The 25,520-nt window shown below is 44.8% G+C and overlaps 2 protein-coding genes and 1 pseudogene across 7 annotated transcripts; 2 read left to right on the top strand and 1 right to left on the bottom strand.

Moving 5' to 3' along the window:
• Positions 1-1,253: 1,253 nt before the first annotated feature.
• LOC137103184 (MARVEL domain-containing protein 2-like) lies at positions 1,254-11,754 on the top strand. Of its 6 annotated transcripts, none has more exons than XM_067483261.1 (9): positions 1,254-1,389; positions 3,049-3,107; positions 4,149-5,117; positions 6,429-6,649; positions 6,987-7,022; positions 7,156-7,313; positions 8,062-8,233; positions 9,166-9,216; positions 10,049-11,754. In XM_067483261.1, the coding sequence occupies exons 3-9, from the start codon at positions 4,166-4,168 to the stop codon at positions 10,166-10,168; spliced, it is 1,710 nt and encodes a 569-aa protein (XP_067339362.1). In that variant the 5' UTR covers positions 1,254-1,389; positions 3,049-3,107; positions 4,149-4,165; the 3' UTR covers positions 10,169-11,754. The 6 variants fall into 6 exon arrangements, with proteins under 6 accessions (XP_067339362.1, XP_067339363.1, XP_067339366.1 ...); XM_067483262.1 differs by having other exon boundaries at positions 3,049-3,140; XM_067483265.1 differs by having other exon boundaries at positions 1,300-1,389; positions 3,049-3,066.
• LOC137104016 (occludin-like) lies at positions 11,206-13,923 on the top strand (annotated as a pseudogene).
• Positions 13,924-16,006: 2,083 nt separating this feature from the next.
• Positions 16,007-18,620, bottom strand: LOC137103185 (E3 ubiquitin/ISG15 ligase TRIM25-like). The gene has a single exon (XM_067483267.1). It carries the CDS (start codon positions 18,554-18,556, stop codon positions 16,964-16,966), a length of 1,593 nt encoding a protein of 530 aa, XP_067339368.1. The 5' UTR covers positions 18,557-18,620; the 3' UTR covers positions 16,007-16,963.
• Positions 18,621-25,520: the final 6,900 nt, after the last annotated feature.

Genomic DNA, 25,520 nt, shown 5'->3' with positions numbered 1-25,520 from the left:
TGATCTATTTCAAAATATGAATAGTTATATCCCATGTTTAATGTCCTGTATATGTAGGAATTAAAAAACATGTTTTCACTTCCAGAGGTTTTTTTCAAAGACCGATTCATTTATTATTTAAGCACAATAAACAGAAATGTGTTATAAATATTACATATTTTTTCAAAATACAGTCCACTCGACAGCTGTTCATAAAGAATAAGATGTTGTGCATTCTATGATTTTACCATTAATTGGACATTTAACAATTCACTGTAATAAATACAATACTACATTCAAAGACATTTTCAGTAAATTACCTTATCGATTGTGTCACAAGAGCAGATTCAATAATCCACTGACTTTTTGTTGCATTTGTGCAGAAAACTCTGACTTTAATAAGCAGCTCTGTGTGACTATAAAATCCCCGCTAAAATCATTTTTGTTGCTGTTTTGATTTATTTAAAAAAAAACTTGATTGCACTGTTTTTATCTCTCTTTCAAAGAGTTAGTAAGTCTCCATCGATGTCCTGCACACAGAGACAACAACTGTCCACACACGACTTTATGGAGGGTAAAAAATGGCGCCTGCGGCCATAATGCGCGCTCGTTCCTGTCTGCAGTGCGACACGCACGCGCAGATAGGTGAGACGTAATATGAGTGGCGGTAGTGTGAAATACTGTTTACAACATGAACGCTCCTCTTTAGAAAGTGCGAGAAATGTCAGCTTTGGTTTGGTTTAGTGTCCATCAGACAGATGCTTACTTATATATAAATACTTAGGTCCTTGCAGTTACTCTAAGTAACTTTAATTAAGCTACTTAATTAGTTACTTGTAATAAAAGAGTCCAGGTGCTGAACCCACCATCCAGACCTGTCACCCACTGAAAACCTTAGGAGCCTTTGAAGGGCGACCCAGAACAGCTGTTGGCATCAAATTCGAAATGAGCCAATAAATAAATCCAGTTCTCGGTGTCAACATTCGAAATGCTCTTTGTTCTGTTTACATCAAAACAGGTTTGAATTAACTGGCAAATCCCCGTGTTCTGTGTCCCAAGTTTTCTGGAAATGGGGTTTGTACAAATACCTTCAAATTCTACTTGACTACAGAGCTTAAACATACTTAGTTACTCTTTAATATTTGATCTTACTTTATTATTAAGTCCACATAATGACGCTCAGCAGTCTGACACTGACACTAAGAAATATTATAGAAGAACTAAACTCGCCCGTGTCATTACGGGATCAGTCGCAGTTTCAGGTGAGCTCTGTGCAACAGGTAAACAGCTCCTGGGTCTGCGTGACGTCACGGGGATGGGCAGGTCACGTGCCGGGCCGAGGGAAACCTGTGGCGTAACGTTGGTGAAATGGGAGCGAGTCTACAGGCAGGAGGAAGAGAAGGAAACAAGGTAAGAAGCGACACACGGGTTTTCAGTCCTTTCAGTCCGGGGCCCGTAGCGGGACTTTACTTAACCGCGAACCAGGAACCGTTTTTAGGGAGAAAAGGGGTCTTTTTTTTTGTGGAGGGTGAGGCGGTATAAACATGAAGCAGGTTTATGGCAGCAGCGTCGAGGGGACTTCAGCTCCTCTTCAGCTGTTTTCTCTCCTTAAACCGGTTCACACCAACATCCACAAACACCATAAAGAGTCCCGCTCGGAAACCGCTCCACGGACCCCCTTTACACGGACCAGCTAAAGGGAAAAGTGGACTTGCTTCTGACCGAGCCCTCTGGCTGGAGGCCAGCTGCAGCCACACGGTACAAGTACGTGTAGTCCGCTACTTCAGTTCAGTACACGTCTCAGGTACCTGTACTGCAGTTGAGTCTGGTCTTTTTGTCCCACTTGAAACTTTTCTCCAGCAGCTTTTTACTTTAAACGGGCTTTTTGTCCAAAGTACAAAGTGTGTCATGGTCCCCGCTGCAGATCATCATAACCGCTTTGGTGTCAGTCAGATCAGGACTTGGGTTCAAGGGCGGCACATGTGGGTCATAATGAACGATATTATTAGGCTAATATAGTGTTTGGAGTGTTGTTGGCTCGCTGTCAAATATATAAGTACAGTTCTTAACTCCAAATAGTCATAAACACATAATAATAAAAGCCTCCATCCTCCTCCGGTTTGCGTCACTGTTCTATGGAGACTAGATGTACGACCGTCTGAAATCACTGACACTTGTGTATTTAGAGGGAGGGGGATTTAGTCCGTTTTACAGCCGCAGCTTTGCCCACCTTGACACCCTGGGGGCAGGGCAGTGGCACCTGGGGGTGGTCAGTCAGATTTGGGGGGTGTCCAGTGCTGCCCCCCCCCTCCCCCCCGTGGCTCTGTCCTGCATGTATTAAAGGAATGTTTGTTTACTTGACTTTTTGTTCCAAGTCAAACTTCTCCTCAGGGAGATGTATTTAATATGTCTATGTGATTACTAACAGGTGCTTTATGATGTGTGTGTGTGTGCAATAATTACATGAACATATTGTTCATTTTTACGGTTTTTAGGTCTATTACCAACCATTAATGTATTAAAAGTAAAGCTGATCATTTTTATTGTTTCAAACAAATCTGAAAAATGCCAATAACATCAATGTGAACCCAACACGATGTCCTCAGATGTCTTACTCTGTCCAGCCCACAGTCCAGACTCCCAGAATTCTAGATGTACAACATTATAAGATTATAAGAGCTCACAAATGTTTTACATCATTATAAAGTTATTTTAATACCTGATCAAATGAACTGGTAAAATAATCATTGGGTTTTTGTTCATCGGAAGATCATTTTTGTCTTATAAACGCTCAATTACTGGCTCTATAAAGAACATTAGAAAACTTACGCTCACACTGGTCAAAATCCACAGTTTTGTTCTGTCCGACCCAAATCCTGAAATATTCAGTTTACAACACGTAGAAGCAACAAATTATTTTCAGTTTTGCTTTTAAAATGAGTGGGGGGGAAAGTAATGGCTAAGAAGTGTATCGGCTGATGAGATGTTAATTATTTAATGATTTATTTTGGTTTACTGGAGGAACTTCCCTCTTCCCTTAAACATCACTTTCCACCTCTGTCTCTGCAGGCGACTCTTCGACACACTGTATGTTCATACCAGGTTTGCATTGTGAGCTGCAGGCCAATGTAAGTCGTGTTGAGTGACTGCGTGTGAAGGAGGTATTCAAACACAGTTCCTGTTTTCTTTTAACCTGTCGAGATCAAACCTACTTAACGAACTGGGCTTTCATTGGTTGTCGGGAATGTTTTCTTGTGCTGTTTGCTGGCGGTGAATTCCCCGTTTGGTCGCAGCACAAAAATGCATTTCTGACTCGGCTTGGATGGAGGATGGTGGTGAGACATCTTCAGTCCCGATGGCTCTGGTTGCAGGGGGTTTTCTGTGGTGATCTCAGGTCCTGGGGTTAGTTTGTTTACTGGGAAGTGTCTCTTTTAGTGTGAGACAATTTGCATGAAGGATATTTGAATTTCTCATCAGTCTGGGACTTCAGTTTACCTTTCGGCTTCTTCCTTTTTTGGCTTCCTCTTTCTTTGTCCTCGCTGTGATTTAAAATGCTAATAATGGGAAATGGAGCATCATCATGAAGTATTTATTTAGCGGAGTGTTCACACACTTGAGAAGTTTAAGTGGTTTAATCATTAAAGCCATCGATTAAGCAAAGATGCCAAAAAGTCACCAATTCCAGCCTCTTGACTGTGTTGTTCTTCTCTCTTTTGTGTAACTGCAAATTACATGATTTCTTTACAGCTGTGGTTTAATCCCAGTTGTATTGATACATTCGGGACCAACATTTAAATACGCAATTTTTTATTTTTTTTTAATCTAAGCTGGTGGAAGCAATAATGAGCAATGTGAAACATATTTAAACGAAAACTGCAAACAAGTGAGGATTAGTTTCAAGATTGAATTATTGCAAGTATCTGGAAACTAAGCTATTGTCTTTAAATGTCCTGTTCATCCTCACAACAGTCCAAACTCAAAGATCTTTAGGTTACACTCATTTAAAACAGTCATTCATTCACTGTAATTCTTACAGTGGAGAAACTGGAACCAGAGAATTATTTTTTGTTTTCTTAAAAAAATAACTCCACTGACTAAATTAAAATAGTTGGAAATAAGTTTTCCGCCTAAGAACTACTCGTTTCAAAACTGTCGGTGTTCTGTCTCAGGGATCATCACCATCCTCATGTCCTATGGAGGAGGCTTTCACGGACGCACTGAGCGTGTCCGCCAGGCGCCCCACTATGACCAGGTACCACAAGACGCTTCATCCCGAGAAGAGTCCTATGACCTTCAGCGGCTGAGAACGCAGAGGGCTCCTCACCTTGCTCAGAGCACCGACCCCCTCCCACCCCCGCCTCTGCCAGAAGAGCCGCCCGTGGGTCCAGAGTTCGATCCCAGCGGCAGCGAGGACAACGGCGACGCAGATCGCGAGCCGGATCCTGCCATCGACATCAAACCGGTCCACCGTTTCATCCCCGACTCCTGGAAGAACTTCTTTAGAGGGAGTAGCCACAGCAGTAAGACGCCGTGGTCCATGTCTAGTTCCTCGCACAACAACAACAACAGTACGACAGAGGGGGTGCGCTGCTCTCCTCCACACTCTCCATCTGTTCCTGGGTCGTACCGCGATCGTTATGGAGGCTCAGGTGGCAGCTACAACTCACAAAAGGAGCTTTTGGAAGCACAGGACGGCCACGAGTCAGTGTCGGGACGCACCTACCGTACAGCTCTGACCTACACCGAGCGTGTGGAGGAGTACCAGCAGCGCTACGCTTCCATGAAGTCCTGGTCCGGCCTGCTGAGGATCCTGGGCTGCGTGGAGCTCCTGCTGGGAGCTGCTGTGTTCGCCTGCGTCTGTGCTTACATCCACAAAGACAATGAGTGGTTCAACATGTTTGGATACTCGTCTCCTAGTGGAGTGTACGGTGGTTTCCCCGGTGCAGGTGGGAACTACTACACAGGCCCCAAGACCCCGTTTGTGTTGGTACTAGTGGCGCTGTCCTGGCTGGTGACTGTGATTATGCTGGTGCTGGGGATGACCATGTACTACCGCACCATCCTGCTGGACTCTACATGGTGGCCTCTGACAGAGTTTGTCATAAACCTGGCTCTGGCAGTGCTCTATATGGCAGCAGGTCAGTAAATGTTACTCATGTTGACTCAATAAAAAGTCAGCTTGCAGGTCTGCTCTCTGAAAGTTGATAAGTCCAATAATCAGTTGGACGTCCTGTCAGTCGACGTGGTGCATTCGATCTTTTTGTGTTTTTGTCTGTCAGTGTGCATGAGCCTACAATAACAAAGCCCCTGTCTTTCTCCTGTTTTTAAAATACACCGCATGGCTTGTCTGAAGTTTATCGTAAGCATCTGATGATTAATTTAAATAGAAATCTTTCAAAGTATTTCACTTAAAACACTTTAGAGGTGAATATGCACTGGTGCTGTAGAATGAGTCTGTGTCTCGGGAAGCTTTGACCACATGTCTCAGGAATAAGATAAGTTACAGAGCTTATTTCTATTTAAAAAATGAGAAAGATGTTGCTCTGCACACTATAGCTTTAAACTGACCCCAGACCCTTAGTTTTGCCTGTCACAGCTGCTCTTAGAGTCTCTCCCTGTTCCTACTGCAGTGTCTTATCGTGTGAGTAAATTCTCAACGGGAAACCAGACGTGATGATTTACGGTCATGTTGTGCTTGACGCAGTTTGTTTGATTCATGTCATAAATATGCAAAACGGCAAAAGGAAGTGTGCACAGGGCTCTAAATGGCCTGCACTGGATATCAAGGGTATCTACAGGCTTCTGTGTGATATAACAAAGTGTTGGTTTCATCTTGTCAGAACGCAAACACAACTGAACAAGTCACCGTGTGATCGTTCTCATCTGTCTTTGCTTTCATTCACCACATGACAAAACACTTAATGTCTGTGGAGCTTTGAAACGTGACATTAAAATCAATCCGCAGAAACAAACATTATATCGCAGTGATCTAATAATAATGTGTAACACTCTCAATGGCACTGAGTTGCAGGACAGTTATGTTTGATGCATTAAATGGTTGTTGAAAGGAGACCTTCTGGTTTTAATGGGGTAAATTTGTAAAGTGATGTTAAAAACTTGGGTTTCTGAGTGATGGTGCTACTGCTGGAAAATGATACCACTGTTTTTAAGTATTATTTGTTTTAATACTTAATTCCATTCACCTTCAGTAAAATGGGGGGAATGGACCTCAAAACCTGGACAAGTGACACTTAAACTGTATGGAATGAAACCCCTGGTAAAAGAGGAACTTGTGGTTGAGAATCATGAATGAAGATACTCAAACTGCTAGTTTTTAAATAAAAAATCTGCAACTGATGCTGGAAGTTTGATCTTTTCAGTTTGGATTGAAACCACTGAAAACAAGCACAACACTTACAATTATAGCACGTGTGCTTTTTGTTTTCCAGCTATTGTCTATGTGTACGACACAACACGTGGAGGCCTCTGCTACTACCCGGTGTTCAACAATGGCATTAACGGGGTGTTCTGCAGGACAGAGGCAGGCCAGACGGCCGCCATCATCTTTCTCTTTGTCACCATGGTCGTTTATCTGATCGGAGCCATCGTGTGTCTCAAGCTGTGGAGACATGAAGCTGCTCGCAGGTACCGGGAGAGGTACAGCCAGGAGGTAAGATCTCCGCTGGGTTTCCGTTTTGCTCCTAGGGCTGTGTCCTTGTATTCCTCCAATAGATTTTATATTTTATAATAAAAAAAACCAAACTTGTTTACGCGTACAAACCGACAGATTCTATTCAAAGCCTTTCAATTCAAAACCCCAAGTAAAACCACATCTTTCAAGTCTTCAGGTTATGTACATTTTCCAGAAACAAGCTACAACATGCTTGTTAGTGATTTTAAAGTGGTTGCAGGTGTGTGTTGGACAGAGTTTAATGTTCACTGTACGTAAAATCTGAAATAATTCCATCCCACTATTCCGTTATATTGTTCCTTTTTTTTGGACACAGATGCAGCCCACCGTGTTGCAGGGGGCAGAAACATTGGTAAGCGATCTGGAACACGTCGATAAAGAATAACCCAACAAAGACTAACACGTGCACTTTCAATGTGAAGACTGCTGCCACTTATTTAATTTTATTAGTGGGTCAAAGTATTTCTGTTGCTGTGGCCCCACAGATTGTTCCTGCCCCTGCTCCAAGACATCCAGAGCAGGTCCAAGGCTCCTCGGTCGTTCCCATCCAGGCTGCTCCGAAAGCAGTTCCAGCTAAGGTTTTGCAGGGAGCCATACCATCAGGGCACATCCCCAAACCGGTGATTGTGCCTGACTACATCGCGTAAGTGCTGCTGAAAATGGAACATGTTCCATTTGTATCGCGCCAGAGACAATGGATACAATGGGGTTAAAAGAGAATCACTCATAATTCATTAATCTGGTCTGCTGATTATTTTCTTGATCAATTAAATGGTCTTTTAAAAAATTTGAAATACAGATTTGCAAGAGCGGTTTTCCTGTTTTCTTTGTTCACGTTTGAAAGCCACATGCACAGGTACATAAGGACACACTAGTGATAACGAGATGGATTTTTATTGCAGAAATCAAAGTACACAGCACACACAATAAATTTCCTGACATGGTTTACTGTTGATTAGCTTTGTCTTAAGTGATTATTGAAGGTCAAATGTCCCGAGAAAAAGAGACATATTAAAGGTGTGAATGTAAAAATATTTACAGTCCTGATTTATTATAATACATTTATTGATGTAGTGATACATGGTCAGGGGGAAACTAGAACATTTCTGTATTTGAGGAGTTGCAATGAGAAGATTTGGGTGTGTTCCTACAAAATTCCAACAAAATGTGTCATTTCATAGTTACTTCAATGTTGGGCAGTGATGCAAACTTAGTGTTTTCTCTTTCTAAGTGTTTGGTTTGAGGATAGTGATACTGACACCGTTGTTACACAGTAAGGCAGGAAAAAAGTATTTAAGGCCTCATTTACAAGATACAATTATATATTTACAAGCGTGCGCTGCAGCATGTGCACCCTTTGAAAAGTGGGATTCTCCACCTTTGTTCTGCAGTAAATACCCAACGATCCGGTCCGACGAGGAGCGGGACCAGTACCGAGCCGTGTTTAATGACCAGTATGCAGAGTACAAAGAACTCCACCTAGAGGTGCAGAACACTCTCAAGAAGTTCGATGAGATGGACGCCATGATGCGCAGCCTGCCCCAGCACCCGACGACCCAGACGGTAATTGATGGCTCACATCTTTGTCTCACTCATTTTCCTTGAACAGAAAGTTCACGTTCATTATCATTTTGATGCACTTTACAGTGGAGCCTCAAAGTCATTTTGTCTATTTTTGCATAAAGCCCTGAAACTACAAGTTAAAGAAAAGTTTTCATATTTCATAGTGAATGAAGGGAGCAGACAGAAGAGGGAGGGAAATCATCAAACAAAGGTTTAACCCAAGCGTTTAGGAAATTCTTTACAGGAGATTTAAAAATGTTGAGAAATACACTGACTGGCCACTTTACATTCTAACACACAACACGCTCAATCACCATGTGCACAAACTGACCCAGAAACTAGTTTGATGGCATTGAATCCAAATGTAACAACTACAAGTAAAGGAGCATCCGTGCTATTTAAAATGCCCCGACAGCTGTGGAAACGTTCATAGACATTCATCTATTCCAGATGATGTTTTCTCTGTGAGGAATGCATCAGATGTAAGTTAGGATAAAACACCTCCAGCTGAGATGTTTAACACTTAAAAAGCTGCATTTGGATGTGTGCAGGCTTTGCCCCTTTATTCACAGTACACAAAGTACTTTTAAAGCCTCTCGGGCTTCGAGCCTCCAGAGTGCGGTACCAGCACGCTGGGCTGTGCTCTGATGTATCGAAGTCCTCACCCTTTCAGTCTGGTTCTGTGCTGGACACGTTCTGGAATATTGTCCCCAGTCTCTGTGTTGTTATTGTGCCTCATTTCCCCATCGTGTAACTTCCTCTGTTTGTGCTTCCTGTTGCCGCTGCACTTCTCCTCCACCCTCAAATTCCTTCTCTGCTCCAGACAGCTGATTATTTTTACAGCATCGCTGCAGATTAATTTCAGGCACATTGTTTTGGTTTTGATGAGATGACCTGAGTTTGTAATACTGTCTTTCACTCTTTTTTTGTAGGAGGTTGATCGCATTAACAGAATCCTTCAGGAATATCAGAGGAAGAAAAATGTGAGTCTATTGTCTTATCCGTTTTGTTTAAACATCGAACAGCAGCTGCTTCTCTGTTACTAATTATAATCCTCTAGAAGCTCAAGGTTTAACACATTAAAACTATAATAGATTAAAAGATGATGGGTAGTACGTGATACAGCATTTTTGCTTAATATGGAAAACAGCTGCTCACTGTAGTTTTTATTCAAAGAGGAGGAAATACGGCTTTTGTTAGGGGAATATGTCCAGTGGTGGATTAATCCACATTCAAAAATAGTGATTGTGGGAATGAGTCAGAATAAACCACAGTGTGTTGATGGTGATTATGGAGCATGTGTGGTTTAAGTCATGCTTTTCAGCCAGCACAGCTCTGCTAATGATGTCTTTTTAAAAGGTGGTCAAGGGCACAGAGAAAATACAGTTAGGTCCATTTGTATTTGGACAGTTACGCAGTTTGCATCATTTTGACTACGTTGCTTATTTGACCTCAGTACTATAACTTAACAATACAGTTTTACAGAAAACAAGAAAAAAAATGGGCAGCGCATCAGCAGAATCCCAGCAACTGGTCATGTCTGTGGGCTCCAGACTTTTCTGTCAAACCCTTAAATTAAAGAGGACTGTTGTGGTCTGCAAAGCCAGAATGATGAAAATTGTGTCACTGTCCAAATATATGTGAACCTAAATGTAAATCAGGCTTTGAAACACAAACAGGACTTTTTAGTAGATACATGTGTTAATAGTATTTTAATGCCATTTGTTCAGAATTGGAAAAACTGAGATTTGTAGCAGTTTGCTTGGCTTGACATTATTTTTCTCCTGGATCTGTGTGTCTCCTCCACCACCCCAGGACCCCACTTTCCTGGAGAAGAAGGAGCGCTGCGAGTACCTGAAGAACAAACTGTCTCACATCAAACAGAAGATCCAAGAATATGATAAGGTCATGCAGTGGAACGACGGATTCACCTAAACGTCCAGGGCGTCTCTGCCTCAGACAGCACTAGACAGTAGAGTGTGAAACACAGCCTGGGCCACGATTGGGGGGGAGGGGGTCCTGCCTGCTTTGTCTTTGTGAGAAAACCTTTTAACTGCAGTTTTAGAAAAGCACATAAATCCATGGTGTCTCACGTGCTCTTAAAGGGGCAGTTCTGCATTCGGACAAAGGTTAAAGGATCAGGCCTTTGGGTTTTCATATTGTTGTTACTTTCACTAAAACCAACGATGAGTCACATGCGACCACTCAGTGCATTTACATGGACTTAAGTAACCAGGTTAGTGTCCGGAAAGCTGATTATTCCACATAAGTGTCATGTAAACGGGAAAGCTGACACAGAACCACACACAGTGCAGCAGCATGGATCACTGATGTATTTCTAATGGAGCGCTACAGACAGAAGCTAAACCAGATTCTGGATTCAAAGACCTTTTCCTGAGGAGCTGCTGCAATTCATTGATGGTTTAGTGAGATACACCTGGCTGCAGACAAAGAGCAGAGGACAAGGTGTCAACTGGTCCTTCCTGAAGTCAGTCTTTGCAGAACATCTTCTTCTTAGTGTCCATCTTCTTATGACATTAACATCTTCTGGCTGATATCTACAGCCCTCCTGAGGTCTTTGTCTGCAAAATACTAAATACAACAAATCCAACTACTCTTGTATTTGTATGAATATCTCACACTGTCATGTAGCTAGATTAGCACAAAGACTAGAAAAAAAGGGGGAAAGCTGGTCTGGTTCTTTCCTACTCTTAACTAAAGCTGCCTGAATCACACCTGAAGTTGACTTTGAACACATCGTGTGTTTCTACAGCAGTATTTCGTGGCAGGATTATTATCCTAGAATCAGTGTGACAGACATTTCTACGTTCAGGTTTGTACAAATTAAATTAATTATGTGCGTGTGCATTTGGTTTTAGGTTGATTTTTGGACAGAGCCGGGCTCCGCGGTTCCTGTCTTTATGCTAATCTAAGCAGCTTGCTGACTGTAACTTCATATTTAATACACAGATATGAGAGTGATCCTGTCATCAAATGCACCTCAGATGGTAATTTAATGTTGATCTGTTCTTTTAAACTGGCCTTATAGGCAAACAACGAAAATATATATGTGGCACTGACTATAAATGCAGCTGAGGTTTACATTTTACTGGTGTCTGATGGGAATGTTTCCTTAGATTAATTCGACATATTACCAGCTTGGAGGAAATATGCAGCATTATTTCTATCGAGCTTTACTTTCTCTTCAGGTTTGCCTACTTACCTTTCTGTCTGTCTTCGTGTTTGTTGTCGTAATACATTTCACAACTTCTCAGCCTGATAATAAAACCACTGCTTGTTCAGACAATTTGGTGTCGAGCTGGTTTCTGATTCCGCTCCGACGATTGTTTGAAATTTTTGTTTGTTCTGAGTCTGTAAGTGCTGTAGAGGAATTTAAAACCCTGCATGTGAATTTTGTTCTACCATTTCAAAAGTTTAACATTTTGTACTTTGTCACTTAAACTGTTGTGTAAACCACTGTAAACAATGGATGTGCTGATTTAAAAATTTATTGAAATGTATTGCTCTTATGTTTGCAATTTGTAATTGTGAAAATTTAGATGTAAATGTCCATATGTCCATATTCTTTCACATTCGAAGTGATCGACTGGTGCTTTCAATCCTCAAAATATAGTTTGTCCTGACAGCTCACTGTCATTAATCAGCATTTTTTACTGTAAAGAGTAGGAACAATATTTTAATGCATGTGCTGTGGAAAATAAGAGAAAATAAAGATTAAAGAAACAACAGAGAAACACAACTGCTCAACTATTGAGTAATTAGTAATTATTATAGTAATTAGAATCTACAACAATTTTGAGTCACATTAACAAAAAAATGCTAAACATTATCCATAGCCCACCTTTTTAAATGTGGAGCTTTTTTTTATTTATAATAATTTATTTTTACAATTTGGTTTTGTTCTCTGGTTGTATTGAGCAGAATGTTTGACTTCCCAGTAATAAGAATTTTGATATAAAGTAATGGAAATAAGGACTGAAATAAATGTGTGTCCTGTCATACATATAGAAATCTATTGATTATCTCAATCTAATTGGCTCATAAAAAATAAACTTAAGAAAAACAACTTTTAATTTTGAAATTTTTTTATATTTAAAAAATAAAACTTATTTGTATATAGTCAATATCTAATTGTGTACTTGAATTTATTTATTTAATCAGTGGAAATAACCACATTTAAAAAAGAGATGTTCAGGTCTTATTAGGCTCACGGTTGCCAGGTCTGGCTCACAGCAGCTGGTTCAAGTTGTGCATTATGAAGACAAACTATTGATAACTAATTGGCAGTAAAACAATCAGAAACAATCATATTTCGAAATGAAAAGCCAAACAAGTGCTTGTTGGTATTGAAGCTCATTTCTGCTGCTGGGAGGAAAACAATTCCTGTATCTTTAAAATACTAATTAGTTCATTCAGAAATAGAAACATCTTGAAAGTGTATAGAGTTGCCAAAGTATATAAAACAGTAAAACTGCACGAAGATTAGTGCAGTGAGACAATAGACTCACTCACATTATCATCACATCACATCAACATCACATTAAAGCATTAAACATTTAATTTGCAAATTAAATAATATTATTTTATTACAGTGTATTTCTAGCAGAATTCTGCACTGTGATTTCTTTAATTTATCAGAGTTTCCAGTTTCCCCAGTTAGCGTTTCTGTAACTGTAACTGATAGAGCGTAGTCTTCAGTTCTGGGAAGCCTGTTGGTTTCCAGTGTGTGTGTGAGCATCTAAGTGGAAACTGGAAACAGTCTCAACCACATACAGTCAGATGCTGTGACTCAAGTGTTTTTCCAATTTTAGGTTGATTGCAGGATTTAAACCCCCTTGATTTGCTCCCACTCTGCACCAGATTGATTGTATTCTTTTTTGGGGGGGAGGGGGGGGTGAAACTTTGTTCTGTTTTTTCCCTCTTTACAGTCACACCCCCTCCCACAAGGCCCTGATGATGAGCTCCAGCATTTCTACCGTTGGTTGTCTCCACCAGGCATCATGAAAATCATGGCCATCTTGATCACTGCGATGGGTGTTGCCATATTTGCCTGTGTTGCCTCCACGCTGGCTTGGGACCCTCAGGGCTTGCTGGCCAGCTATGGTGTAGGGGGTTAGAGGAGCTATGATGATGGGAGCTATGGGTCCCGTGAGTACGGCCGTTGGATGCGGGGCTACAAACGACTCAGAGAGCAGGAGGTTCTACCTCGCAACGTTAATCCTCTGTGCAGTCTTGGCAGTACTGTTAATAGATGCCATAGTCTACCTGATGGCAGTGAACTCTGTGGCTCAGTCTAACGGGTCAATCTACGCCCTCCAGCTCCTATATGCCCCATTTTAAGGACCACAGGCCTCAGCAACATATTTGAATCAGTATCTCTACCACTAGTGCGTATCGGAGGCACAGCTGTCCACCATCGATTTCAGGTCATCGCCGATGTACTGGGCTTCCTGGTCACTGCCGTTCTGATCGTCACGCTCGTCTTTGCCCAGAAGACTCCAGAAGATCCAAAACTATGGCAAAAACACAGTTGTGTGGAAGAAAGTGAGGTTTGTCGATGACATGGAGCCACCTCCATATGTGGAGGAATGAGTGATATAGTGTGTGTCATTGTGGTGGCTGATTCCATAATGGTCATGAATTAAACTTCTCCTTTTTCTCCTTAGTGAGGATTTGGTGCTTTTGTGTTGGTCAAATGAAAACAGGCTTTTAAAGACAGGCCTTACTGAGATGTCCCCGTCTCTAAAATGTCAGGAAATCTTGACAAATGTGCCGAATACAGGAGCTCGTTCTGTCAGACCAACAGTCCAGAGAACTGTGTTGTAAAGCTTTCATTGAACAATTACAAGTGCTTCAGTTGGAGGCTGTGACGACATTCAGCACAGAACTACATCTTCACAGTTGTGAGAAAGAACTGGTAAGAGCTGTGCTCGAAAGCTCACCGGCAACACGATCCTGGGAACCAGGGGCTTTAATTTCAGTGTAGTTTGTGGGAATCTCTTCAGATGCCGAGGGGGCAACTGGACCCACCTGCAGCTTGGAAATGCGGAGTGTAGACTGTTGTTTTGGAGGTGAGCTACAGACTGAAGAGCAGTTATGTCACATTCTTTGAGAGGACGAGTCTATGCAGGCAATGTGATTATGCTAAAAGCACAACAATCCCTGTAGACAGAGTAACTTCACCTAAAACCAGCTTGTTCAGTAGCTGCGGCTCAGACATTCAGGAGCAAGTCTGGACCAATCTTCCTCACATTCTAAGGATGTCTGGCATCAATGTCTCTACGGGGAATCATCTGCCTCCATCTAACTCTGTCCTCTGCATCCTCTTCACTCACACCAACTAACTTCATGTCCTCTCACTACATCCATAAATCTCCTCTTTGCTCTTCCTCTAGACCTCCTGCCTGGCAGCTCCAACCTCAGCATCCTTCTACTGATATATTCACAATTTCTCCTCTGAACATGTCCAAACCACCTCAGTCTTGCTCTGAACCGTTGACCCTAAGTACTTAAAGTCCTGCACCTTCTTCACCTCTGCTCCCTGTAACCTCACCGTTCCACCTGGGTCCCTCTAATTCACACACATGGATTCTGTCTTACTGCGGCTAAGCTTCATTCCTCTGTTTTCCAGAGCAAACCTCCACTTCTCTAGATTTTTTTTTAAAGTTTTTACTGTATGTCACCTTTATTTTAATGTTGCGTTGATCAATCAGTTCCTTTTTCTGCTTCTAAAAGGTTAAAGCCAGTCAGGTTCCATCCCGGGCCACACTGGATAAAAGACCACGTACAATCTTTACAGGTGACCATTCTATCACAGGTAGGGAAGCACCTGAAGACCACCACAGACACTGGGAGAACATGCAAACTCGTAAGTCTTTTTTAAAATGCTTTTGAATTTGTGTGTGGTATTAGTGACTGACCTGTGTATAAAAACTAAACAGCATATCAATACATTGTCTAAATATATATTTGCACTACAGATATTTTTATTCAGTATAGAAACTGTGGCAACTCTAAAAGTTCAATCATCTTAGAGGATTTCCAGATCTCAGATCTTCATGTCAGGGACGTGGGCACCACCTTGTGTTCTTTGCTCTGCCTTTGTGTTGGTGACTTGGAGTAAGAGCATTGCCACAGTAGGTCCGGGCTGCTGCCGCATCAGTCCAGTAGAGGACTGGCAGCTAGTGAATTAGCAGATCCTGCACTGAGCCACTAGACAAATGTAATTATCAGTATTGGTTTTGTCCAAATACCATCAATAAGCAGTTTTCTGATTCTGCTCAAACGACTGTAAAGTTAAAGTCAGTGCATTTTTACCTGCTGGGATCCTGTTCATACAGGCTACAAAGACGTCACCAAATGATGCAGGTACTGAAGGAGCTGAAGACGTGTTAACAAAAAGAACTTGTTGACCATCTGCTGGTTTTTCTGTGACTCAGTTAAATGTAGACTAATCAAAGTGAAACTATCTCGGCCTTTTTCCTTTCTCTACCTACCCCACTGCTGTACTTATGAAATATCAACTTAATAGAGTGAAGCTGAGAACAAAGTATCTGACGTCTGATGTTTGTTCAGTATTTCACTCCTGTTCTGCAGACACACACACACACACACACACACACACACACAGATGTTACTGCTAGGTTTCAGCACATTACTGGTTTATGGTTCTGATGAACATGTCGACTTTGTCCTACTGACAGAATCCTCGTAGGTAAATGACAGTAATGATTAACACAGTGGGAAAAAAGGTTTTTTAAGAATTCTGACTTTATTTCACACATTTTTATGCACATGAACCATTAAATATCCACTTTTTATCTGTCACTTCCCCAGGTACCAGATAAATGACTCAATTACTGTCGGAGGTTAAAGACTAGTGGCCCTCAGACCATCTACTTCTTTACGTGGATTAAATTTGGTGCAAATGACAAAAAGGCTAAAAAATAAGCTCACACATCTACATCAGACACATAGATTCCATATAGATTCTACTGACACGTGTAAAAATTACAAGAAAACATTTACTTCCAGCATGAAAATGATTAATAATCTCAGCAAATAAACTCCCAGGTACAAATCTTGGACTATGATCACACTCTAATGATTCTGATAATTGTGTGAACAGCTTGAAGACTTTTTGTTACAGATTGACATGATGGCTGTCATGGGGTTAGTCCATGTCCTGTAGAGAGTAGGTGCACATGTGTTATCACACACTAGTGCCACCAATTCTAGTAGTTTTACCGTCTACCGGCAGAAGAGAGTTGCTGTTGTTTAGTTGCGTGGACAAATTCAAGGTACCAGATAAGCTCATGAATACATCCTCTAAAAGCCATTGTCACTGTGATACTTAGCAAATGTTCATGTGGGCTCCACTGCATCTACCAACAGGTCACAGGTTCAGACTATCAACCAGGACAGAACACACACAGGAAATACCCACCTACAGAAAGTCCAACACTAACAGGAAATGAGAAGATGAACCACCTGAGTACTATCAATAAAGTTTGACTGAAAGTGGATCAGAAACAAGTGAAGAAACAACAACAATGAGCTCTCAGGAAAAATGATGGAGACAAATTCAAATACAAATTTTGATCCACTGCACATACATGACTTTTTCTATTTGAGTTCACACAACTCAGCAGTGACTCCAGGAACACAATAAAATCCAAGTCCAGCATGTAGAGGCTGAGTGAATGTGGTCTAGACTCTGTGGAGGAGAGTCATGGTTTCAGAGACGCTGTAGAAGGACAGAATACCTGCTCTGTGATCCAGGTACAGTCCTATTCTGGAGGACTGAGGACCTGAGACGGGAGTTTGGATGTTGTTGTGATAATAATCATATTCATCATAGTAACAATCTAATGCCCAAGATTTGTTATTGTTTCCAAATCCACTTTTCTTCCTGTTCCCTGTTCTGCTGATATTCTTATATGCAACTGCTACACAAACTCCTGTCCCTGTCCACTCCACCTCCCAGTAACAACGTCCAGTCAGACTCTCTCTACTCAGGACCTGCCAACATCTAGTGAATCTGTCTGGATGAGGAGAATAAGACTGTTCTTCACTCATCACTGTTACTTTTCTGTTTCCTTCAGACGATAAAATCAGTGTGTGTGCTGTGTTTGGATCCAGTGAGATTTCACATGAATATTTTAAGAACTCAGCTCTGGTCTTGGGTTCTGCTGGTGGCAGTGAAACATCGACTTCAGTCAGTCTCAGTGAGACGCTTGTCCATGTCTCTCTCAGGACGTCCTGTAGTTGATCTCTGAGCTCTGACACAGCTGCTGTCACATCCTCAAAGTATCTCAGAGGACGGATGTTGATGCTGGATGAGTCTGTAGGTTCACTGAGTGCTGACAGTGAGGGGTAGCTGTGGACAAACTGGATGTGATCCTCTGTGAGTGAGAGCTGCTCCAGTGAAGCGTCTTTCCTCTTCAGCTCAGTGATGTCCTGCTCCAGCTTCTCCTGAAGCTCTTTGACTCGACTCACTTCAGTTTCCTGCTGGGATCTGATCTGCTGCTTCACATCAGACCTTCTTTTGTCCATGAGACGGATCAGCTCAGTGAAGATCTTCTCACTGTCCTCCACTGCTTTATCAGCAGAGAGACTGATGGCCTCCACCTCCTGTTGAAGCAGCTTCACATCTTTCTCTCTGTCCTGGATTCTCTGCTGGAGTTTTTGTCTACTCCCCTCGAGCTCTCTCTGCCTCTCAGTCCTCTCTGCTGCGGCTGAGACTGTGTCGTGGTCTTTATGTTCATCCATGGAGCAGAGATAACAGATACACTGATGATCAGTGCGGCAGAAAATCTCCCTGATTTTATCATGACGAGAGCAAATGTTCTCCTGCAGCTTCTTGCAGGGCTCCACCAGCTTGTGCTGTTGAAAAGCTGGAGATTCATAATGAGGCTGGAGGTGATTCTCACAGTAAGAAGCCAGACACACCAGACAGGACTTGACAGCTTTCAGTTTTCTCCCAGTGCAGACATCACAGGACACATCTTCAGGTCCAGCATAGCAGTTATCAGCAGGAGCAGCTTGGAGTCCAGTCTTCTTCAGCTCCTCCACTAAAACTGCTAACATGGTGTTTTTCACCAGGACAGGTCTCGGTGTGAAGGTCTGTCTACACTGAGGGCAGCTGTGGAGTTTCTTAACATCCTCTTCATCCCAGAACCTTTTAATACACTTCATGCAGTAGCTGTGTCCACAGGGAATAGTCACCGGATCCTTCAGTAGATCCAGACAGATCGAACAAGAGAAGGTATCTCGGTCCAGCTGAACTCCTTTCTGCGCCATTTCACCTCTCAGCAGCAATGACTGTCTGACTTTCACTTCCTCTGAAACTAGTTTGTGCTCTGATCTAAACGTCATCAGCTCTGACACTTCACCACATGTTGGTTACACCCATCTTCAAACTGTAGATCTGAAGGGGAGGGAACAAGGACATATATACACAGAGTGGAGCTCACTGTGTTTGAGAGCAGGAAGAAGAGGGAGGGTCATCAGGCTTTGACTCCAGGAAGAGAAGCAGTTTCACTCAGATACTGTGTGTTTAACTAATTTGTTCATTTACAAAGAGGTGATTTCCCAGTTGAAGACATTCTGGGAGGACAGACCAACTTTGAGTGGTGCGTTTACTGACAGCAACGGTCCAATCGTGCTTATTTTGATCTGGTAGATTTTAAATTATCGCAGACATGTTCCAGTTTTGTTGCTCAGTTTTTTCATGCAGTTTTCTGCAAACACCAGATTATTTCTTAGTATCATATTTGAACATGTAACTTTAGAATAGATACCACTTGTACAATTACAAAATACTTAAAGTCAAATAAATTTTGAAGTTTGCAGGTTGTCAGTCGGTTGTTAGCAGGTTCCTAAAATCATGTATTTATATGTACTATATAAGTTCACCATTATTAGAAAACACAGTGACCCTGTAAATACAGTGTAATTACAGGGTAAGTTGTTGGCTGTAATTTAAAGTGTTACTGAAAACTATAACAGAACTTATTAAACATTAGGTTCTTTTAACATCTGATTTGAATAATTTGCTGAAACCACTTTATGGATGAGAATACTTCAGCAAATCCTACAGGAATCATGTCATAGACCTGTTTCTCCTCTTTCTCCCTGCCCTGGTTTCCTGGGTCTCTACTGTGAAAGAACAGCACACAAGGAGTGAAGACTGGTGTTACTGAACCTACCGAGATTAAAGTTAGCGAGCACATCAACACCACAGCATCCAATAAGATTTAAAGGAAAAACATTTTCAAACATAAGAAAGAGCAAAGATTCCCACATCAGTCATGTAATGGTCTGCACCAGTATAGCACTTTTCTACCTATTGGCACTCAAAGCACTTTACACTGCTTCTTATTCACCCCTTCACACACACACACACACATTCATACACAGATTAATACTTGACCACACAAACTACAAATCAGAAAAGTTCTTAAAACTTTGATTTGAGAAACAACCTGGACAGGTCATCAGTCAGTCAATCAGTCAATCAATCCTTACTGGACATTTGATTTGCAGCCAGGTGAATAAAAATCAGGAAAAACAATCAATCACACAGCATCAAACAGGAAACAGGGAAACACCAACCACCAAAAACCTCAGACATGTACAGGATATTGCTGGAAATAGTTCTAACAAGTTTTTCAGTCCTACAGCCACTGAAGCAAAGACAGATCAAATCCTTTTTGTTGTTGCAACAGGAAGTAGAATGTTGACCAGATGGAAGTATGTCAAACTCTTTAATCAGAGGGTGATCGGGACAAGAACAGCCTCAACCTTCCTGCACACAAGCTTTTTAAAGATGTCAGAGAGCTAAACTGGGCCTAAACCAGAAATGATTAAGTCTGTTATTACAGGACAAGCTGAGGTTTCTATACCATAAAAATACTAAACATAGTCACTGTATTTCCACAGGCCTTAAATAATTAATTTCTCCAAGAAAATAAAGGTGCTGCTTTACTTTCCTGTAAACCAAGTCAGCATGTTCTTCAAATTTCACTTTACTATCAACAACGGAATTTAAGAAGTTAAACATTTGTATCAAATCTTTTGTAAAATGCATTTAATTCATCAGCAAGTTGTAAATCTGGGCACCGTGACATCCACGCTGCCAACGACACAGCTGTAGTCTCAACAGCCTGTAGCCCCACTGTTGAGAGCACTACTCAGTCTGTGTATGTGTCTTCCTGGGGGAGACCAACTACTCCAGCAGTGACCACGGACAGTTTAATTATATTGTAACGGCCCGGCAAGTGGGTTAGTGTGGGGGCCGATGCAATCCGCCCCGAGGGAATTATGGGTAAATGTGTTCTGAATAGTTCTGTGCTTTAATTGCTTAAATGTTAAATGTTGTTAAATGATTACGTTACAGTTAGTGTTATTAGGTGTGTTCACATGTTTAGGTTGGTTATGTAAAGTGTATGTGTTAGCCGGCACCGTGAGGGAAGGTGATGGGTGTATGAATGGCCCTCACAGTGATCGGCTACTTGTGGGTGTGTTCAAAATAAAGCTCAGCTATCTCTGTTGTGAGAGGTAGCTGTAAAAAGGCAAGAGTTGTGTTTGCGATTGCTTATGTCAAACAGCTCGAGGCACTTGGGGTCGTGCGGTGTATGGGGCGCAAGTGTTCTCCCTTCCACCTGCCATTTTGAACTGTTCGTTGATGTTAGCCCGCCAGCACCCAAGCTAGCTGATTAGGTTAGTTAAGTCAGTTAGGGTTAGCCTTAGCTTTAGCTTCACCGCCTCCCACAGTTAGCTCCCATAAACCGTGGGTTGCTACATTGGTGTCAGAAGTGGGATTTATCGTCTAGTAGACGCCATAATGGAGCGAAGCATAGGCGAGTTAGAGCGTGCAGTCCTAGAGAGCAGCGTGCTGCTGGAGCACCTCAAGCTGGGGGCACGGCGAAAGGCTAGCGAGTCACGCCGACCCGACGGCACCAGTGTGGGCCGGTGTACACACTGCAACCCTGACCACGGGAGATGCGGACCGTTACCCATAACGCCAGTAAAGCTACCACGTTACAATGGGCTGACTTTACTGGAACCTTACCTCGCCCAGGTCGAGTTGGCTGCCCTCCATGGGGGATGGAGCGGTGAGGAAACGGCTACTCACCTCGCCCTGGCCCTGGAAGGTCCTGCCTTGCAGGTGCTTGCTGACCTACTCCCAGAGGATTGTCGGGAGCTCCAAGCCATCACTGCCGCTCTCCAGCGGCACTTCGGGCAGAGAACCTCCATCGAGCAGAGCAGAGAGCAGCTAGCTGGCCGCTACAGACATGACGGGGAGAGCTTGGGGGTTTTCGCCGCTGATGTACAGCTCTACACCCAACGCGGCTACCCCACCTTTCTGGTTGCAGCCCGAGAGGAACTGAGCCAACATGCCAACATGTCCGCCTGTCCACACCCCGCTCACTGGAAGAGGCCCTGAGAGAAGCCGAGCGTGCAGAGGAGGTGTTGGGGGCTGGTTCAGCACCAGGCCGATCCCCGTCCTGGCACAGGCCAGTCAGGGCAGCCAGCCGGGAGGACGCCGGGGAGTGCCTAGAGGGAGGGGTAACCAGCCGGGCCCAGCCAGATGTCACACGACGACCGAGGGACGATCGCTGCCACCGCTGTGGGGAGCCAGGGCATTTCGCCAGGGACTGCCTAGCTGCGAGCCCTCGCCCCAGAGCTGAGTCACTGACGGGAAACGGATACGGGATGAGGCAGTGAGGGACCCCTCATCCCGCTTCCAAGCACTCCTCCAAATAGACTGCCCCAGAGTGGGACGCTGTGGAGCCGCTATGGGGTTGTACATAGACTGTGTCATCGCAGGGCAGCCTTGCAGGGCGCTAGTGGATACAGGATCCACCATCTGCCTGTTGCGAAGGGGGGCACTGCCGGGGACCACTGGTCCTCTCCCCGCAGACTGGACTCCCACCACCACTGAACTGCTTACGGTGACGGGAGAAAAGACAGTTATGGCAGGCAAGAAACTGTTACCTGTGGTGGTGGGGCGCAACAGATAAGCCATGAGTTTTGGCTTGCAGACATTAGAGACGACTGCATTGTGGGTCTGGATCTGCTGGCCCGCTGGGGAGCTTGTGTTGACGTGCCGGGGTCTGCTATCTGTCTCGGTGGAGAGACCATACCCCTCCGGTCAGGCCGGAGTGCTGCTGGAGAATCCCAGAGACGTCGTGGGAGCTGCACAGCCAGGGCCAGCGCACCCCTGCTCCTCCCTCTGATGAGACTGCTGCCGCTGTTGCGGAGCTAGCGCAGCGGAGCGGTGGACACCTTGACGCAGCGCAGCGGCAGCAGCTGAACAGGCTGCTTCAGGACTTCATAGACATTTTTGCTGCCAGGGACGAGGACTGCACTAGGACGGGCCTGGTGCAGCACCACATTGACACTGGCGATGCGCCTCCCATTCACTTGCGGCCCCATAGACTGCCGTTGGTGAAACGCCAAGCCCCACAGGAACTGATCGAGAGCATGGTGGCCAATGATATCATCGAGCCCTCGGACAGCTTGTGGGCTGCACCAATGGTGATGGTGCGGAAAAAAACGGGAAAATGGCGCCCCTGTGTGGATTATAGGCGTTTAAACGCAGTAACTAAGAAAGACTCTTACCCGCTGCCCCGCATCGACGATGCCCTGGACTATGTTGCTGGATCCTGTTGGTTCAGCTCTTTGGACTTGCGTAGCGGGTACTGGCAAGTAGAGCTGGCACCAGAGGCCCGCTCAAAGACTGCTTTCACCATCGGGCAAGGACTGTAGCAGTTTAAAGTAATGCCTTTTGGACATTGCAATGCCCCTGCCACCTTTGAACGGTTGATGGAGCGTGTTCTTAAGGACATTCCACGGAGCCGCTGTGTGGTCTACCTGGACGACCTGCTGGTGCACGCCAAGGGCTTCGAGGACGCCATCAATAACCTTGCAGGCGTGTTCATGGCCATTCGTCAGGCTGGACTGCGGCTTAACCCAGCGAAATGCCACTTGCTGGCGAGAGAGACTCAGTTTCTGGGTCACGTGGTCAACGAGCATGGGGTGACCACGGACCGGGCCAAGGTGGCTGCAATTAAGGAGTGGCCCCAGCCAACCACCATCAGTGAGCTGAGGAGTTTCCTTGGCCTAGTCTCCTATTACCGGAGGTTTGTAAAAGACTTTGCCACCATTGCCAGTCCCCTCCACCGAGTGACTGAGAAGGGCCGGCGGTTCGAGTGGTCTGAGGCCTGCTCAAGGGCTTTCCAACGTTTGAAGGTGGACCTATCGGAGGCTCCTGTCTTGGCGTACCCCGACCCCCAGCAGCTGTTCATTGTGGACACAGATGCCAGTGGAGTGGGAATTGGAGCGGTACTCTCTCAAGGGGGGGAGACAGGAGAACGAGTGGTGGCCTACTACAGCTGCAGTCACCACCGGGGAGGGAGAGCCGTTCAGCAGAGAACAGCTGCAGCAGCATCAGGAGATGGATCCGGTGCTGGCTGAGGTTCGGAGCTGGCTGGAGACTCAACAACGACCGGAATGGCCGGCCATTTCAGCAAGAAGGCCAGAGATCAAGCTGCTTCACTCACAGTGGGGCAGCCTGGAGCTCTGTGACGGTATCCTCTACCGGCGGTGGCGGGCACCAGGTGGGGGGGCTGACCGCCTGCAACTCTTGGTCCCCAGTGCTCTTCGGGCGGAGGTACTCCGGTGGGTCCATGGATCTGCTGGGGCTGGCCACTTTGGAAACTACAAGACGGTGCGCCGTTTGCGACAGCGTTTCCACTGGCCAGGCTGCCGTCAGGACGCGGAGCTTCACGTTCACTGCTGTGATGACTGTACAGCTCAAAAAGGACCCACCCAACGCTCCCGAGGGCCTCTCCAGCAGTACCAGGTCGGTGCGCCTATGGAGAGGGTCGGTGTGGATATCCTGGGCCCTTTTCCCACTACCGAGGCTGGCAATCGCTACATCCTGGTCGCAATGGACTACTTCACCAAGTGGCCTGAGGCATATGCAGTTCCGGACCAGACTGCCACCACAGCTGCCCAGCGACTGATGGAGGACATGTTCTCCCGGTTTGGGGTACCGGAGGAACTGCACAGCGACCAGGGGCGGAACTTTGAGAGCCGGCTGTTTGCTGAGGTGTGCCAGCGGCTCGGGGTGAGAAAGACTCGTACCACACCACTCCACCCTCAGAGCGATGGACTGGTGGAGCGGTTTAATCGCACCCTCGCAACTCAGCTTGCCATTCTAACCAGCCGGCATCAGAAGGACTGGGACCAGCACCTACCCCTGGTCCTGTGGGCTTACCGGACTGCTGTCCAGGAGTCCAGCCAATGTACCCCAGCCACACTGATGTTTGGGAGGGAGCTCCGGAAACCAGTGGACTTGGTTTTTGGGCAACCCCCGGAGCCTGAAATTACGGGGGGCCCAGAGTTGGATTACCTCAGGCGGCTCAAGGAGCGCCTTAGTGTGGTCCATCAGCTGGCTCGGGAATCCCAAGGGGATGCTGGGGCCCGACAAAAGCGGGCATATGATGGACGGTGCCATGGACACCCTTTTTCAGTTGGGGACAATGTCTGGGTGTACTGTCCTGTGAGGAAGCGGGGGCTCTCGCCAAAACTCACCAGCCACTGGCAGGGGCCCGGAGAGATCCTGGACCGGATCTCTGAGGTGGTGTATCGGGTTCGCATGCCGGGAAGGGGGCGGAGGGTGGTGCTGCACAGGGATCGGCTGGCGCCATATCATCCTCTGGCTCCGAATCCGGTGACAGAACCGGAGGGCAGTCTTTTGTCGGCCACAGTGCCAGCATGAACAATGGTGGACTTGGGGCTGAGCCTGGTACGGTGAGTGGGCCGCTACAAAGACCGGCGCGTGCTCGACGTCTGCCGGGACAGTTAAGAGACTTTGTTGTGGGACTGAGTGACTGAGGGTTGTGGGGACACTGAACCCTCTTGGGGGGGTGCAGTGTAACGGCCCAGCAAGTGGGTTAGTGTGGGGGCCGATGCAATCCGCCCCGAGGGAATTATGGGTAAATGTGTTCTGAATAGTTCTGTGCTTTAATTGCTTAAATGTTAAATGTTGTTAAATGATTACGTTACAGTTAGTGTTATTAGGTGTGTTCACATGTTTAGGTTGGTTATGTAAAGTGTATGTGTTAGCCGGCACCGTGAGGGCCATTCATACACCCATCACCTTCCCTCACGGTCGGTGATCGGCTACTTGTGGGTGTGTTCAAAATAAAGCTCAGCTATCTCTGTTGTGAGAGGTAGCTGTAAAAAGGCAAGA

This window comes from Channa argus, chromosome 18 (genome assembly GCF_033026475.1).
Source record: "Channa argus isolate prfri chromosome 18, Channa argus male v1.0, whole genome shotgun sequence".
NCBI lineage: Eukaryota > Metazoa > Chordata > Actinopteri > Anabantiformes > Channidae > Channa > Channa argus.
The sequence above is the reverse complement of the archived record's forward strand: the minus strand, read 5'-3'. Positions and strand labels throughout refer to the sequence as shown.